General features: G+C 35.8%; 1 protein-coding gene across 3 annotated transcripts in view; it reads right to left on the minus strand.

Moving 5' to 3' along the window:
• The window catches only part of PDGFC (platelet derived growth factor C), a 210,629-nt gene that overhangs the window by 84,506 nt on the left and 106,378 nt on the right, over positions 1-19,745 (minus strand). For 2 of the 3 annotated variants that reach the window (XM_057728879.1, XM_057728878.1), the window contains exon 2: positions 5,499-5,694. In XM_057728879.1, the coding sequence (XP_057584862.1) occupies positions 5,499-5,694 (196 nt within the window). Of the gene's footprint in view, positions 1-5,498; positions 5,695-19,040; positions 19,097-19,745 lie in introns of those variants that run through there. The other variant, XM_057728880.1, reaches the window with a different exon arrangement.

The following is a 19,745-nucleotide window of genomic DNA, read 5'->3' on the forward strand; positions in this document are numbered from 1 at the left end:
AGCCAGCCTGCACCAACTGGCACAATTTAAAAACATACAAAAACAAAAGCGGATGTCCTACAAGATGAGACTGATAAAGATATTCATTCTCTATTAGGAGAATCTGATACATCTCTCCAGGAACTGTTATATCAAGAGGAAAACAAAATCAGGAAAGATACAGGTGTTATGATCAGCACAATTGCAAAAAATGATGTAATGTGCGTACATGCAGTATTGAACCCACAATGGAAGAATAGCACATTTGGAAGCTCATAAAACCTAAAGCAAGTGAAGCCAAGTCTTAAATTTTGAATGATCACAGGCAAACAGGCCATATTCTTTATCCAAAATACAACTGATTTAGAAACCTATAATAAAAAATGCATTTAAAAAACCTTATGCATTTAACATAGACAATGAACAACATGCTTCTGTATGACCTACGGTTTAAAAGAAGAAAATAATGGATGTTATAAAAATCCTCAAATGGACAGAACTAAAAATACCACATTATCAAAATTGGCAAGATGCACTGAACACTGGATTGAGAAAGCAAACTCACTTCGTGGATAATGCAGTATGCGGTACGAGCAGTCAGAGGGGCCCATCGCCTGGAGAACATTCTGGCCAGCATCTTTCAGCAGGGCTTAATTAGGAAGACACACTCAGACATGAAATTGACAGACATTCTGCAGAACAAACGGTCTGTATTGTTCACAAATATCAATGTCATGAAAGCCAAGAAAAGAGTTACAATAACCAACCACAATCAATTACTGATGACTGAATCAAAACACAGTAAGAAAAAAAGAAAATAAAGAGGTGATAACATATTGGGATCATGAGAAACATTGGAATATCAACTGTATATTAGGAAATAGCTTCATATTAGTGTCATAATTCTTGCATGTGACACTGGCTTTGAAAACACATTGGAAATATCCTATTTCCTAGGTGATACATGGAGAGGTATAAAGTGTCTGGATGTCTGGAACTTATTTTTAAAGGTCAAATTAAAAGAATAAAAAATGTTTCCCAAAGGGAAAAAAAGCCTCTTAGAAAAGTAAAACACACACACACACACACACACAAACAAATCAAAGTACTTCAATAATATAAGAAAATCTTCATCAATCGTCATACTCAATATCGATGTGTTAACAGCAAACCTTTTGCTTCCAGTGGCCAAAGGTGAAACAATTTCTACAACAAGGTATATAACAATAATACTGGATTGTAACACATGGAATAAAATAAAATCTCTGTGAGTCTGTACTGCAACAAATGATTGAAAAAATAAAAGAAGGAAGGAAGGAAGGGAGAGAGGGAGAAGGGAGGGAGGAAGGGGAGAAGAGGAAGGAAAGGAGAAGGCACATATTTTCTGCTGAAGAATTCCAAATAACATATCTATATATTCTCCCCTCCAGGAGGTGTAATTTAATCACTGTCTCCTGGAACGTGGGCTGGACTTAGTCACGTGTCTCCAAATAATAGGATATGGAAGGGAAATGTAAATACTTCCTCACAAGAGGAGAAACCCACCTGACCTAAGTGATCACTGTTAAAATCCACTAGTGATGAGTGAGGTTGGTAGTACGTACCCTCTGCCAACCATGGGAGGTGAAGAGCATCTCACCTACTTGGAATCCTTCCCCAAAACCCATAACCTCAGTGTAATCACGAGGAGACATCTAAAGAACCTAAACTGGGGACTCTTCTACAAAATACCTGACCACTCATCTTCAAAACCATCAAGGTCAGGAAAGACAAAAAAGAGAAACTCACATATGGGAGGAGACTAAGGAGGCTTGAGGACTAAATGCAATGCTCATCTTGGGAAGGATCCTGAACCAGAAAAAGAATATGGAGTGACAGCACTGCTGACATCTGAGTAAAGTGTGTACAGTAATTCAGTTAATGGTATTGTATGAATGTTGGCTTCTCAGTTATGCAAATGTGCTGTGGTGACAGAAGACACAACGCAGGGGAACCTGGGAATATGGAAACTGTACCATCGTTGCAGCATTCTGTAAATCAAGTTATTCCAAATTTTAAATTTTATTCTTTTTTAAACAAGCAAACTCTAATATCAAGGGGAAACTGAGACGAAGCGAGAGAGTAGCACAGACATATATATACTACCAACTGTAAAATAGTCAGTGGGAAGTTGTTGTATAACAAAGGGAGTCCAACTCAAGGATGGAAGATGCCTTAGAGGACTGGGGCGGGGAGGGTGGGGGGACTCGAGGGGGGGGGAGCCAAGGAAGGGAGGGAATACAGGGATATGTGTATAAAAACAGATGATTGAACTTGGTGTACCCCCCCAAAAAAAATAAATAAAAATAAAGAAAAAAAATAAAAAAGAAGTCGAAGATACCACCTCACACAGTCAACAACTTAATAAGAAATAGAAAAGAAAGAGTAAAAGAAATGAATGGAAGAAAGAAATCTTTTTCACAAACCATATCATTTTTTGCATAAATCCAAAATAATTGCCAGAACAATTATTAAAATAAAGAGCTTAGCATTTGCTAGCTATAAAATTGATACTAAAAATTTATTGTACTTCTGTACACCAGCAATACACAATTAGAAAGGTAATTTTCAGAAAGGGATTTTAGCAACAGTCTATAAAGAACTTAGAAATAAATCTAAATCATGATGCATCACATCTTTATAAAGAGTAATTTAAAACTGTACAGACAATAAAGACCCAAATAAATGGAGGAGCACACAGTTCTCAGAGACGGGAAGGTCATTACTACAAGGATGTCAATTCTTTTCAGAGTGATCTACACATGTCATGCTATTTCAATAAAAATCACAACAGGAGTTTTCAAGGAATTTGATAACCTATTTCTAAAACTATGTATTTAAAAGTAAAATGGTGAGGATAAGCCAAAAGGAGAGGAAAATGAGGTGGCTTCCCTACCACACAGCTTTTATATCGCTACAGTAATTGACACAAAGTCAATTTCGTACACAAGTGGACACCATAAACCCAAGAAACAGAACAGAGAACCCAGAAGTAGACCAGATCAGATACTAAAGTGTGACATGCAAGTGAGGTGGCTTTGCACACCACTGGAGGAAAGTGTGACTCTTCAATAAACGATGTCAGGACACTTTCGGATGCCCTAGTGAAAAAACCTCACGTTGACAAAATAAATGACAGATGGATCAAGCACTTAAATATGGAAAATGGAATTTGAATAACCAAAGAGTCCAATAAAAAGACATGAGCAGGCATTTCACAGAAAAGGGAATTCGAGTAGCCAATAACAATATGAAAGTTTTCAACCTCATTGGTAATAAGGAAAAACAAAGGTATTAACACTGATGCACAATTTTACACATACCCTACTACCTGTAATTAAAGGAATGCCAAATCAAAATGTTGGGGAGAATGGAGAAAAATAAATTTTTGTATATTGTTGGTAGAACTGTAAACTGGTCACTTTAAAAAATGATTTAACCTTGTAACGTTGAAGATATTAATGTCTTAAGATAGCAATACCATTCTTAGCTATAGATTTGAAGAAAGTTTTCTTGCACGTTTGAACAAGGAGAGAGGAAAATAAGTCAGATGTTCATCAAAGCAGAAGAGACAAGAAAGGTTGCCTATTTATACAACAGAATACTGTACATCACGGAAAGCAAATGACCTAAGCTATCTGCATCCACATGAACTTGAAAACCATGATACTGCTTAGTTCTCCTTGTTTTGAAACACACATCAAGTCACAAGAGTAAACACACAGTATTATCCCATTGATATATACTTCAAAACGGGCAAAACATAATTTACTTTTTATAGACTAGTACATAGGGAGTATACGTACAGGTGGTAAAATTATAAAGAAAATCGGGAGATGGAGTGAAAGAAAACAATTTAGGACAATGATTATATTTTCAGGAATAATAATAAGGTATAATCAAGGAGGCACAAAAAGGAGATCTCAGAATTACTGGAAGAGTCACTTTCTTAACAGAGTCTCATGCTGAGTGAGGCTGAGTCACTGGCTGGGCGAAGCAAGCTGGACTGCAGTTCATTTTTTTATGATCTCACTACTAACATGCATCACACACACACACACACACAGACACACACCGCCTTGCCTCTCCCATCGCACATCTCGTCACCTATGCAGGTGTCACGTGGTCCTCCTGGCACTGACCTGTGGGAACAGAATTCCTGCCACTGCCACTCATCCTTTGTCTCGGACCATAGAGTCTCATGTCTGCAGTCTGTGTCCATGAGGCTGTGGGAGGTTAACCTGCTACTTTGCAAGGTGGGCCAAATCTTAAACACTCTGCAATTTCTACAACATTATGTAACCCTCCATATGAAAAGAAGGCAAGTGGTGCCGAATAACATGGTGAAAAACCATCTCTATGAGTGTCAGGAGAATGGTTTTTAGAATGTGTTGAGTTATAACATAGAATGAGATCTAGGGCAGTGACTTTACTTCTCTAGCCTGTTTGCTTATCTATAAAGTGAAAGGTTGAATTACACCATCTCCAAAAATACCTAGAATAACTTAGACTTCTCAAAGCCTAAGATTAGAGATGTAAGGGAAAATATAACCTGAAATGCACACCCACAGAAAGAAGAAATTGAAAAAAAAAACTAACTATATATAAATGTTAAAGATACAAACTGTGATGACAGCAAGTATAAAGTTTATTTTATCTGTATTGAAATATTTATCTGTAATATACCATAAAGCGAAAATTCTCTTTTAACTTGTATATCACAGAGAAAATAAAGAACCCTACAAAGAAGCTCAAGTAAAATATTTTCATGATATACAAATGCCACTGAAGTGAAAAATCTTCCATAAGACCACCCAACCTTGACAAGTGTATTCACATAGGATTTAAAGAGTAATATTTGTATGACATACGGTAGGTGGTCTTTTGCGTGGGTGAAATACTCCAGCTGACTTTGGTTCATGAAAGCTTCTAGAAGAATCATGATAAATTTCTACCTGGCCAACTATCATGTGAGCCTAAATGTCTAATTCTGCTTTCAATATTGTATTTCTTCCTTGTGATAAATACTCAAAATTCTTAGTTCTGGGTGTATGGGTGTATCTATTTGTGTACCTATGGACACTGGGTATTATGGGTAACACAAATCCATGGACACTGCTCTTTCTTTCAATAGCTTACTACTAATCTTATTGATCTGGTTATGAAGAAGCTCAAATGTAAAATTTTTTGCACTAATAGTAATTCTGGCACAACTTACATTCCTTTACTTGGCTTTTTATTCTCAATTCCTTATTTTATAAATTGTTTTACTCTATATGTATTTTTTTTTTACCATACATTACCTCAAGTGATTTTCAGAAGTAGACAGAAACATAGCTTATATAAGGTTGTAAATTTCTTGGGTCATCAGAAAAACATGAGAACAAAAGATGCCATTTAAAATCAGATGCTCAAAATGAAGCAACTTGAAAGACTGTAACAGTTGTTACACTCTTGGAATTTCAAATATGATAACTTACTTGCATATGTCATCTTCTGGGTCTTCAAGCCCAAATCTCTCATCAAATGTGAGCTGTATCCATACATTTTCCTCTACTGCTACTAATCTCCATACCAAGACCATATTTCTTGGATAAGTATGAGGAAACCTCGGGCTGTGAATACTTCCATTCGTAGACACAGTAATAATTCTCTCATGCTGGGGATTTTGTACTCCTGAAAGTAAAAACATAAGCATAGACACACACTTAGAACAGACATTTAAAAAATTATAGGTTTCAAAATAACTTCTGAAAAAAGGTATCCATACAAGCCCAAAGTTTCCCATGAACTGTAATGATCTCAACCTTTAAATGACCTTGAAAAAAGAAATGAGGTCAAAGCAACAGGTGTCAATTTCTTATTGTACAGGAACTAACAGCAGTCTATGAAGACAGGCAATGATAAGAAACGTTGCAGGACTTCTCAGTGACTTTAAAAGGCTAACACGAATTTTAAATTTCTAAGAGAAGAATACAGTATAAAATAGCACCTAAGTTCATTAAGCATGGCAACACTTTACACTGTGAAACACCAAAATACAATGTTAATAACACTACTGGGGGAGAGATGGGGGGTGGGCAAATTGGTATTGTTGAGATAAAAGTGTTCTTTTTTATTGAAGTATAGTTGACTTACAATGTTTCAGGCGTACAACGTGATTCATTTATAATATATATATATACATATATATATATTTGTCAGATTCTTTATAGGTCATTACAAGATATTGAGTATAGTTCCCTGTGCCATACAAGTAGTAGGTCCTTGTTGTTTATCTATCTTATACACAGTAGTGTAAAGACAAAAGTATTCTTATATTCACCCACTTGAGATTTCATAATAAGAGGAAACATAATTGATATTTGGAAAATGAGCAGCCGTTTATCTACACAAAGAAAATCTACGAAGTAAGATAGTTACACTTTTTCAGGCCATGAAAATCCAATCCATTAAGTATGCTAAATCCCAGTTAAAAAAAAAAAACAACAACAAAAAAAAGCAAAAACAAGAAAAACCTTTTAAACAATCTTTTATTCAATTTCCAAAACAATTTAAAAGTCCTAAGCTGCACCTTGAACACATGAAGTAACGTACATGGCACAATAACTGACACTTTTTTTTGCTTCAACTTTGATACTTTAATATACTCATAACATCATGACAACAATTTTAACATATACCAATACCTCATTAGTTTTCATGACTTGGAGATACATTTCATAAGACTGAACTTTGTATTTCCAGTATTACACAGGCAGGACAATACCATTACATTATAGGCACCATTTTTCCTTTGTTTGCCCTTTCCCCAACATCCAGTCCTAATATATGCATAGTTACTTGCAGAAATATGAAAAACTTCTTATATTATTGACTCCCTTTTAGGTATGTCCTATCAAACTTTTCAATACAGACTTGTCTAAGGCCTATCAAATTATATGACATTTTATACTGAATTTAAAATACATTTTTTTTCTGTTTTTGCTTTTTTTTTAAAGATTTATTTATTTATTTCATTTTTGGCTGCATTGGATCTTTGTTGCTGCACATGGGCTTTCTCTAGCTATGGTGAGCGGGGGTTACTCTTTTGTTGTGGTGCGCAGGCTTCTCACTGCAGTGGTTTCTCTTGTTGCAAAGCATGGGCTCTAGGCATGTGGGCTTTAGTAGTTGTAGCACACGGGCTCACTAGTTGCGGCGCACGGGCTTAGTTGCTCCGTGGCATATGGGATCTTCCCGGACCAGGGCTTGGACCTGTGTCCCCTGCATTGGCAGGCAGATTCTTAACCACTGCGCCACCAGGGAAGCCCTAAAATATATTTTAAACTAAATTTTTCTTCTCTCTTCTTTTTTCTATTACGGTTTTCTCCCTTTTTCTCTTCAATGCTTTCATTTCCATACCCTAATTCCCTTGTTTTAAATTGAAATATAATTGATTTACAGTATTGTGTTAGTTTCAGGTGTACAACACAGTGATTCAGTTATACATACATATGTATCTAGTTTTTTTCAGATTCTTTTCCATTATAGGTTATTACAAGATATTGAGTAGAGTTCCCTGTACTATGCAGTAGGTCCTTGTTGTTTATTTTTATATACAGTAGTGTCTATTTGCTAATCCTAATTCCCTTCTAAGCAACAGACTCCATAGTGCCAAGTTTGCCTACTCAGTATTTAAACTCCATTTGTTCCCTTCATGATTTCACAGCAATGACCTTGCTTCCTGCTCTGGAAGGCAGATTCCAAGGTGACCGCCAGTGTCCCACATGCATGCAGGAGCCCCTGCCTTGAATGGGTGGAAGCTGTGAAAAAAGATGGGGTATTATTCCCATGATCAGGTCAATTAACTCTGAGTTAATCAGAAGTTAGATTACAGGAGGAGCCTAACCTAATAGGGTTAGTTAGCCCTTAACAGAAGCTGGGCCTCTCCTGATCTCAGAAATTCCAAGCATGAAAGAGACTCAATGGGGAGAATTCTGTGTGGTGGGCTTGGAAAGGGAAGAGGTAGTGTGCCCAGGAAGTAGGTGGCTGAGAGGTACCGAGAAAGAGGCAGCTTCATCCTGAAACCTCAAGAGACCTCGATGAATCGTAGGCAGACTCTTTACCAGCCTCTAGAAAGGAACTGAATCTGGCCGATTCCTTGATTTCAGTCTTGTAAAAACTCAGAGCAAAAGCCCAGTCTCCCAGGCCTGGACTTCTGAGCCCCAGAGCTGAGGGCAAGCCACAATATTTAAAACTGCAGGTCTGTGGTGATTTCTTGCATAACAGTAGACAACTACTACCTCTTCTATGTGCACAAAACTATCTGATTTGCAAGTAGATCTTTTTGCCCCCCTTCTTCAATGGCAATTATGGTAATTGTAGCAACTTTTCATTTACTATTTATGTGACTCAAAGTACATGTTTCACACTAATAAAATGCAACTTAAGAATATGCTCTAAGGGGCTTCCTAGGTGGCGCAGTGGTTAAGAATCCACCTGCCAATGCAGGGGACACGGGTTCGACGCCTGCTCCAGGAAGATCCCACATGCCGAGGAGCAACTAAGCCCGTGCGCCACAACTATTGAGCCTGCGCTTTACAGCCTGTGAGCCACAACTACTGAGCCCATGTGCTGCAACTACTGAAGCCCACGCACCTAGAGCCCGCGCTCTGCAACAAGAGAAACCACGGCAATGAGGAGCCCTCGCACCACAACGAAGAGTAGCCCCCACTCACCGCAACTAAAAGAAAGCCTGCACACAGCAAAAAAGACCCGACAGAGCCAATAAAATAAATAAATAAATAAATTTATATAAAAAAATATGCTCTAAGAAACTTCTGGAATTCAGAAGACAATGTCAAGGGTTATTTATCAGTGCAAATATGATTAGGACTACAGAATACCTGTTTTATTGTTAAAACACCCCAAATAATTTTAACAAGTTGTACTTATGATTCTTAAAGCAGCTTTTCCATTCTCTTAAACTAGGCTGTTTCAATAATGAGTCTGCTAAGTATGATTTTATATTGTCTAAGACAAGATAAAGACAGATATAAGTTCCTTTGAATATATACAGCACATATTATATGAAATATCATCATATTGATAAATATGCCTTAAGCGCCATAGGATTTTAAATTAAATAATTTATTATTTATAATTATAATTACAACCTGTGCAGAAACATGTTTCCTTTTACTGGGGGCTAATGTTTGATACGACCATTGATTATATTAACATATATAAAATAATCAGTACCTCTCCTGTGCACATAATTTAGCACCAGTATATCTTGTAAGAACATAGAAGGATCCAAAAAAAAAAACAAAAGAACATAGAAGGATCTATCTAGTTAGATGAATTCTCCACCATCCTGACAATTTTAAGAAAATGATGATAATTTACTCTTAAAAGTAAATTAATATATTGTCTGCTGTTAAAACTTTCTTTTGGACTTGCCTGGTGGCACAGTGATTAAGAGTCCGCCTGCCAAAGCAGGGGACTCGGGTTCGAGCCCTGGTCTGGGAGGATCCCGTGTGCCACAGAGCAACTAGAGCCCGAGAGCCACAACTGCTGAGCCCACATGCTACAACCACTGAAGCCCGAGGGCCTAGAGCCATTGCTCCGCAACAAGAGAAGCCACGGCAGTGAGAAGACCGAGCACTGCAACAAAGCGTAGCCCCTGCTAGTGGCAGCTAGAGGAAGCCCGTGTGCAGCAACAAAGACCCAATACAGCCAAAAATAAATAAATAAATAAATTTATTTTTTTTAAAAATTTATTTTAAAAATGAGATATTTCCCCACTCTAAATTTTAACACAATAACCTACATATTTCAGAGGTGCTTTATTTTTATTATTTTTTTCTTTATTAATTTATTTTATTGGCTGTTTTGGGTCTTCATTGCTGCACACGGGCTTTCTCTAGTTGCGGCGAGCAGGGGCTACTCTTCGTTGTGGTGCGTGGGCTTCTCATTGTGGTGGTCTCTCTTGTTGCAGAGCACAGGCTCCAGGAGCGTGAGCTTCAGTAGTTGCGGCACATGGGCTTGATAGTTGTGACTCACGAGCTCTAGAGCGCAGGCTTAACAGCTGTGGCGCACGGGCTTAGTTGCTCCACAGCATGTGGTATCTTCCTGGGGCAGGGATCGAACCTGTGTCCCCTGCATTGGCAGGTGGATTCTTACCCAATGCGCCACCTAGGAAGTCCTCAGAGGTGCTTTAGAGCAGTAGTTTGTATCGAGTCCTTCTCATTTTGGCAACTAATTTTTTTTAATAAATTCATTTTTTCCAATCAAATTTATTAAAATTTATCATTTTTCCCAATTCTGTCTCAAAACAACAACAACAACAACAACAACAAAAAAGAGTGCCTTATATCATCCAAGGCACTCTTTACAAGTATAGCAGTGTTTCCCCTTTCATATGCAATCCAGAAAACGACATGGCTTCTAAAAGATCTGAATCTATTTTTATATCTTCGGTCAAAAAAGCTCATGGCTAAAATGTATATACTTAGATTGTGTTTCCATCTTGTTTTTTCCTTTATAGTTTACAATTCCATTAAACTATAATTTAGCATAATTTAAAGGCTGAACATTTAGGCCTTATTTGTGGCAAAAGAATTATAAATTTCCTTTTAAGTTAAATTGCTGCTCCCCCAAAATCATCTCAGAATGCAGTGAGGTTTGCCACCAAAGACATATTATTTGTACATGACTGTCAACGTTTTATGTAAATCTCAAGCAACTAGGCCTATAATCAAAATGGAAAAAAAAAAAAAAAGCAACAAACATTGGGATCTACCAAAATAAGACTTTGCATTTGTAGTTCAGTTGTTTAAAAAATCATCTTTCTGAACGTAGAACTTTAATAGAATCTTAGGGATGAGACAAGTACCTATTTTATGACAACTTTATTGGACATTCACTTTTCCTAAACAATGGACAGTACATTCAAAGAAAGTACCGAAGAAATGAAACAAATGTTTGTTGGCAAATCATTAAAGTATTTACAATACGCTCCTTGCAGTGCATCCTAAACAAGAATAAGTATTGTTCATCCAGATAAGATTAGCATGAAAAATGAAGAGATATATATATAAGCACCAAATGTTAAAAATTATAATTAACACCGTTTCATAGTATCCAGCCCAACCTCCCTTTGAGGTAGGAGTATTGAAAACTAACATGAAATAAAAATAGAAAAGGAAAAGAAGGGAGATTAATAGGGTAAATACTGTAAAACTGTTGACTACATATGTTCACATATGATTCAGTTATGAAGAATCATTACACATCTGTATGTATTCAATAAGTTAACACTAAAATCAAAGCAATTTCATACTATTTGCCATGCATTTCATACTGTTAGTCCCTTTAAAAGTATATTTATTATGAACAAAATGGGGTAGGGATGAGAGAATTAAGAAAAGCAATAAAAAATGTAATACTTGAAAAAGCTGTATTATTTAAGAAGATAGCATCAAAATGAAGAATGTGTATAGGATATAATTCCTAAAGAAAGAGAAACCATCCATGTCCTTCTCCATGACAATGTTGTAAACTGACTCACAGAAAAGACCTGGAGGATTAAGAATGAGGTAAAAAGAACGGTCCCCAATCTTGGTTTAGTTTTAAATTCTGAAGAATTCTGTTTTCTGTTCATATAGGCAAGGCCGTAGGGATGATTCCCCTACAACCTGGTAGATTTCACAGATGTCTTATGAGATTTTTGATGTGTTTACTTCCAAATATATGTTATCTTCAAGTTGGATTAGAAAAGATATTTCTGTAATAGTCAGTTGTATCTATTTCCAAACATTTCCTTGTTACATACACATACTGTCTAATCTTATTTGTGCTTTGTTCTGCTCATTATTTTTTTCTTTTTCCCTGTGATAATCCTTCTTTAACTTAATCTTGCTAGTTTTTTATACGGCTATTTTCATTTTCAATCTCATTAACTCAACAAATTTCACTTTTAACAAAAGTCAGTTAAAATCACATGACATATATACATATATACATATGTATATGTATTTTGTTGCTAGTGTCACTGGCTCCATAAGTTGGCACCTTTTTGCCTAGAAAATCCAGAGTAATCTCAGCTACTCTTACTTGATTCTGTAGAGAGAATGTATACTTGAATTGCACAGTGCAAACAAATCTCTCTCCATGAATTCCAAACTATATAGAAGTACCCCATTTTCATGCTTAATATTTTAAATTCTGACTATTAATACAAAAATACAATGATATGCTAGAGACAAAATTCGAACTCTAGTTTTCGTTTTCTCATTGGCTCAACCTACCATTTCCCATACTTTAAAACAATAGCAAAATAAAACAAAGACAATCAAAAAAGTTAGTGTTGCCCACAGCAAACTGTTTACAAATGGCAAGAATAAATGTTCACTGAGGAAAAATAAGAGATTGCTATATTGAGTAAGCCATAAAGACAAAGGCAATTATTTAAAGTATACCCAACTGAAGTTCTTGAATTTATTCCAGAAGATAATCATTTTATTCCTCAAGGGAATGAATAGTCAAAAATCATATATTGAGAACCTATTATGTTTCAGGCACTGTACCAAGGGCTTGGGACATCGGAACAAGACCAAGCCTTGCCCTCTTAATGTGACAACTTCTAGGATGGTAATTGAATATCATTCCTAGACTAGGCATTCTAGTACATATATATTCAATTACCAAAACCTACTTCAGATATTACTTTTCATGGAATATAATCCTTAATTCCCCTGTACAGTCCTTTAGGGCTGCATTTTTTTTACTTTACATGTTTTTCAAGCGTAATCGATTCAGAGGGTTGTGTTCACTTCTCCTGTACTCCATAATTCCTACTTATCAGCAACTTAGGTCAAAGACCTGGCACAGGTGTGATCGGCCAACCTTCCCCTCTGCCCATCCACCTCCCATCCCACTACCTTCAGATTCCAAAAGAGTTCTTTCTGTTTGCTAAGGTATCTGACATTTGAAAGTTACTATCTGCATTACTTGGTTTGATGCTATAATGCCGCAGACTTGACATTCTAAAATTCTTCCTTTTCTTCTTTAGTATCACAACCACAGACAAAAACAAACAAAACACTCACTTCTGACAAACTGTGTCACTTTAAAAATTAACTAATGATTAATTGTTATTGATTACACATAAAATTGATGTAACGTAGCAACTAAGCTTAAAAGTTTTATGACTGTGAAAATCATATACAAAATCACACACAGTAAGAGGTTGGAAGAAAATATAGTGAGCTATTCAAATGCAAAGTGCATAGCTCTCATTTATAAACGGGGCTCTACTACTGTACAATAAAAAAACTCATAAAACACTTGATGTAAAAATCAACATGGACCATATCCTCAGTTTGACTGACAAAAAAAGTATTGGCAATCTATGGACTGTCACCTGTATTCTCTCTTTTACATGCCTCTATTTAGATAAAATTCACCTATGGAAAGTATGTAATTCAATGGTTTATAGTATATTCACAGGGCTGTGCAAATATCACCACAAGCTAAGTTCAGAACATCCTCATCACCCCAAAAAGAACCTCCAAACCTACCAGCAGTTATTCTGCATTCCCATCCACCTCTTCCCCCAGATCCAGGCAACCACTGATCTACTTTCTATCTCTATGGATTTGCCTATCCAGGACATTTCAAATAAATGAATTCATACAATAGAAAAAAATTCTACTCTACAGCAAAGTGATTCAGTTATATATATAATATAATATAATATAATATAATATAATATAATATAATATAATATAATATAGTATAGTATAAAAAGATGTATATATACACATTTGTTTTCATATTCTTTTCCATCATGGCTTATCACAGGATATTGAATATAGTTCCCTGTGATACGCACTAGGACCTTGTTGTTTATCCATTCTATATATAATAGCTTGCATCTGCTAACCCCAACCTCCCGATCCTTCCCTTCCCCAGCCTCTCCCCCTTGGCAACCACAAGTCTGTTCTCTAAGTAGGATGGTATATTTTAATCATCCCATGTGGGCTGACCTTTCTTCCTTTTCTGACACACTCTGAACTTGTAGTGAGGTAGGAAATCTTCCAGGCAAAGCTGATTTTGAAGTCTATAACCAGCTTTGTGCCTGGCACATGACACCGCCTTAGTATATACTGTTAATGTAAAGAAACTTGATTTCCTAGAACATGGCAAAAAAACAGTTTCACATATTATTTCAACATTTCATCCCACATTCCCAAGTTTCCAGAGACTATACATTTAAGAATAAGAAGCTTTTACAATCTATATTCCTCCCCAAAGTCCCTTAATTCATATTTTATTCGAAGTTCATCTATTATAATTACACATATATTTCAGCTGAAGGTGACAGGTTTTAGATTACTCATTACTGAGATCTGCCATTTTCTTAACATACTAATTCATTTTAAATTAAAACAAGTTTTGTAATTTTACCACACTGAGAATGCCACAGTTATTGTCATTATTTTATTTTAATTCTGAACTATGAATCGGTTGATGATAAAACTCTGCTATTTTAGGCAAGACACAATATTAGGGTTTATTTTTTATAAACTAGCTATAATCAGAGGCTGTTTTAAAGTTCACATGAAATGATACTTGTATAAACTAACCATCTTGATAAGTATAAATCAGTATGTATGTGAAGGAGAAACTTTGTCCATCATATTCTAATTCAAACACAGTGAGAAAGAAAATTTATTATCAGGTATCCGTTTTTTCTCATGTTAGTGAACAGGAGATTGCTATGGAAGATAACACAAAATTGCTCAATATGTACAAGGAATCCAATTTCACAAAGATCAAAATGATGAAGCCAGAAGCAGTAATTCTTCAGCAGTGATTGCAAATTTTGGATTTCTGATTTCCCTTCTACAGGTTGACTGAAGAAGGAGGAAAAGGATTAACCTTGTAGAAATTATGCCATTTCTTTGACCTGACATTATCTTTAAAAAAAAAAAGGTTTGAATTCTTTTGTTTCTAATAAGAAGTAAAACAATTCAGCCATTGGTGTCTTACCAAACTATGAGCAATGGTAAGAAACGAGGGCCCATGTTCAGAAGTTCATAGCAAATTTTCCATACAAAGAGGGAAAGTTTATAATTAAGCAGCTTCCCAGAACAGCTCCCCTTCCCCACCCCCCCACCCCCCCACTACTGTGAAGCAGCCCTGGATTGACCCTATCCCAAAGGATGCCAGGAAAATCAAATCCATTTCCCTCATTGCATGGATGGCTCTAAGGGGCCAATCAGAGTTAATCCAATGCTTTCCTTTGTTTGTTTGTTTGTTTCTCCCTCAGTGGTTGGGGATTAGACCACGTTGAGTGCAGAAGTAAGATCCAGAACTGCTGTAGCCAATAAGCTGTCACATCCAGTCTGATGGGAAAGTGGGTGCACAGAAGTAGACAGACACACAGTAGCACAGCAAAATGGGGCCAGATCCCAGCTCAAACCACACAATAAATTCAGCCCATCTCTGGGCTTCTCAGCTACATGACTAAATAAATCACTTTTACTATTTGAGCCAATGAGAGTTTAAATTTTTCATACATGCAACCAAAATCATTATATACTAAACATGTTTGGGTCTGCTTGGAGTGGCCGTGGTTCAGGCCTGTTTCATTATACTACTGTGGTTATTACTGTTTCCTTTTCATTGCTGAAAATTTCTTAATTGATCTTAAAAAGGACAGGGCAAGTATGGTCTATAAAATCCTTCTGCTATTGACCCGGGAGATCTAGAAATGGTAACAATTTGACAGCATGGTATTTTAGCCTTAAGGTAATGGTGAAAATAATCTATTTGTGTTTTATACAATGGGGTATAACATTTTCAACGAAGACTCAATTAAGGAAGACAAACTGGCAAGAATCTTCTTACCTATTATGCTGCAGGATAAACAGCCAAATATATAAACACAGAATCTCCTTAAAGCCTTTACTGCACACCAGTTAGTAAGAAATATAATTGTATACACACACATTACACATACCACTACAATGAAACATGCTTAGGCAATGCTATTACATTTTATTCTGTGTTAAATTGTGTATTACTTTACATACCACAAGGAAGCTAAAACCAGAATGGAGAACAAAGATAAATGAGGGGTAATTCACTTTACAAAAGCAACATTCACTTTAAAGATTCATTATTGATTTTATTTCTTCAAATTTAATTGTCCCTCCCGTTGAATTAAAACTATTATTCTGAGTAGAAAGTTTGCATTAAATATCAGGTGCTCTGAAATATTTTAAGTAGCAAGATGTATTTACTTGAAATATATTACAAAAACCAGCTAATATGATTAAGCACAAATTCATGTTAACCTCTAAACAAATACACATGCTTATTTAAGAAACGATATATATGTTTAATAAAGAATCTCATCTGTTTGGAGACTCAGCATCTGTTAATATATTGTATCTGCGCTGGATGTATAATTTACAACATTCAGATGGGATTTATCAGCAATTTCAAATGTAGAAAGCAGCAACTTATTTCTTTGTGAGCACACAATGTCTAGATAAAGTAGTGACATTTTGATGGGAAGAAGTTTAAAATGCAACAAGAAAAATAATAAGGAATCAGTAATCAGTACAAACTTCCTCGTTCAAAAAAAAAAGCAAATCCGGCCATTCATGTGACTTTAGTGAGTTTTTAAAACACGTTTAAAACTCTCTCACGTTAAACTCTGCATTAGGCAAAACAAATGATTTCTAAGAAACAATAAAATACGAATCTATTTATCTCAGTCAATATATTCAGCAATCATCAATATTGAAGATGAGACTTTACTGCTTCCTACTTATATTTATCATTTTATGTTCAAAGAGGAATGCACATAATTTATAGGTAATGAGCCTATGAGTTTCTTATGAATAACATCCAAGGATAGGAAAAATAATAAATTCAGTCACTTCTACACAAATCATGTCCTCCCATCTTATGTTTTAAATGTTACTAATTAAATGCTTTCAATAATAGACAAAGGGTTTGCATTTCCATAAGCAATATTTGAGATTTATAAGTTATATCTGTAGCAGGACCTTTGGTTTCAGTAGTAATCCACATCAAGATAGCAGGAATAAATGAAGAGCAGTCACACTGGACACGAGTGCCCTTCAGAGGCTACATTTAAACAAACACGCTCATGAATATTCTAACCATTCTGCCCTGCTGCAAAACATCACCCCCCCCCACATTCCACCCTCAACAACTGTCCTCAGTCTTAAAGTGATGTTAAAATGTGTATAAAATATAAATGTGCGGCTTTTAAAAGAAGTGGAAGTCAAATTAGTAATATCAATAAAACATAATTTGGTGGGCACACAGATTACTTAAATTTTATTTCTCAAAGACATTTTTAATAATGACCAGAAGAATACCAAATCGTGCCAAGCTATTTCATTTCAGCTTATATTGTTTTATCATCTAGTTGGTCTATTATAAGAGAGTAAGTGAACATAAACCTGAATTGAAGATGTCAAATAACTGGCTTGACTATAACCCTATAACCGTTCGCAGAATTCTTCAGCAATAGCTAGTTTTATGACAATAGTTTTAAAATTGAACCAAAGATCTAGAGCCAAGTGGTCTAAAAAGAGGAGCTGAAACACAGGGATGGGACAGAGTTACGAAAATACATATTTTGAATTTTGAATACAGATTCAAAGCAGGGACTGAATGGAACTTTACAAAGTCCACCAGCAGTTTCATCTGAAAAGAGAATGATTCTCTAACAGTCCTTACCACTGGTCCCTTCAACATTATTCAAGAATACCTACTCCCTATCTTATGATCTGAGGGAAGACTCTGAGGACATGTCTGTCAGCTTGGACATTGTCAGATGCCACAAGAAGATTAAGAATCCTTCTGTATGGTATTTGCACTGTTTATGTGAGTGTAATCCCCCAGTCAGCAAATGGACCAGCTGTATTGGTGACCTCCCAGCAAGTGCGCAGACCTGTCTGAACAGAGCATTTCCTTGAAAATTCTTGCCCATGAAATCCAATTTTGATGTTGAAAACTCTGCACCCAGTTCCCTATGAAACACTGTCCAAAGAAATGGAACAAAGATACGGAAACACATGCCCAGGGGGTGAGGGGAAGCAGGAGAAAACTAACAGGAGAAAAAGTACAAATTGTACTTAATTTAATTACTGCAACTATAGTAATGCTAATTATTTTGATATGTGGCTATTACATTCTTCAGCTGACACTGGGCTTTTTAAAGAAAGATACGCATAACAGAAGCCTTAAGAACAACTATACTAATCATTTAACACACGTGATTTAAATGTACAGAGATCTATTCCTGCACAACCACACAAACTGTCAAAATATTTATTTTATAGCAGTTATCATACTTCAAAATTTTACTGCAATGTTGTAATCCTGTTAAGAGTCAACCCAAACAGAAGATTTGTGATGAGGAAGCAAAATACCAAAAAAAAAAAAAAAAAGCACCTGATATAAAATATGTATTAAAACTTTTACTCATTAATTAACAAGAATCTTTTACTCTTACATTCTGTCAAAGAAAGTAAGTATCAATGAAGGATGGAGAAAAGTCTAAGAAACACCAGAATAATCAATTGTACTTTGAGAAACATCCTGTTACTCTCTCTACACCATAACAGCCAAAATAATATGCCAGGGGACATTACCTTTAACACATCAGAGAATGCAGAAATGAGAACAGAGACATTTCAGTAAGCACGCTGCAGTTTGAAAATTATTAGGAATATGAAAACAGTACTGAAGCATTGGCACAACTGGATAGGAATTTAGAAGTACAAGGACATAAAAACTCCCACTATGAAAGGAAAACAATCAAGTCTACACTTGCTCATGTCAAAGAATCAGATAAGAATATCATCCCACCTAAAAAAATTCTCTTCAATAGGGTTCACTGTATAAACTTTAATCACGTGAGATCACGTCAAGAGGGTTTAAGTAAAGTTTAAAAATGTAGAGTAAATAAAAATATATGTTTTGCTTACCTTTTAAATGTTCTTTCTCCTCTTTTCTATGCCAGTCCAGATGCTTGGGGATAGTTCCTCCCTGCCAGCAGATGGAGATAGTAAAATTGAGTCTTTTGGTGACCTCAAATCCTAATCTAGGGGGTTCAGAATCTTCAGTTTCAGATTTTGGAAGTAAAAATAATTTGAATGATTGAAAAGACACATAAAGCTTATAATAATTGTTATCTGAGTCAGTCAAATTAACTTTTTTTCATGGTCATTTGTACCAATCTATAAGGGAGAGGGTCTTGGCTGGCATAGAAAAAAATAAAAGAAAGAGCATTATTTTGTAGGATATATTCCCTTGACGCTTCATTCTTCCCAGATCTTGCTTATTTACTCAACTAATATTTATTGAGTAGCTACTCAAAACTGCAGGTTACAGACCAGATGTTTCCATATACATTATTTCTTTAATATGTTTAACAACCCTGTGAAATAGTCACAATTACCCGATATCTTGTCCCAGAAACTGTATTTTTAAAAGTTTCAAATGTGAGCTGACTCTTGCTTGCCAAGGTGCTGTGGTCCACACAGTGCTTAGTTAAGGGCTTTACAGATTTAGGCAGAATCAGTTTCCTCTTCCTACTGAAAAAGGGACCCTTAAGTTGTTGGAAACTCACTTGCTCTTGTTAAAAACTGGTTCGGTTTTATTTTACTTCAAATGAACACAAATCCTCTACC

Source organism: Hippopotamus amphibius, chromosome 3 (genome assembly GCF_030028045.1).
Source record: "Hippopotamus amphibius kiboko isolate mHipAmp2 chromosome 3, mHipAmp2.hap2, whole genome shotgun sequence".
NCBI classification, from domain to species: domain Eukaryota; kingdom Metazoa; phylum Chordata; class Mammalia; order Artiodactyla; family Hippopotamidae; genus Hippopotamus; species Hippopotamus amphibius.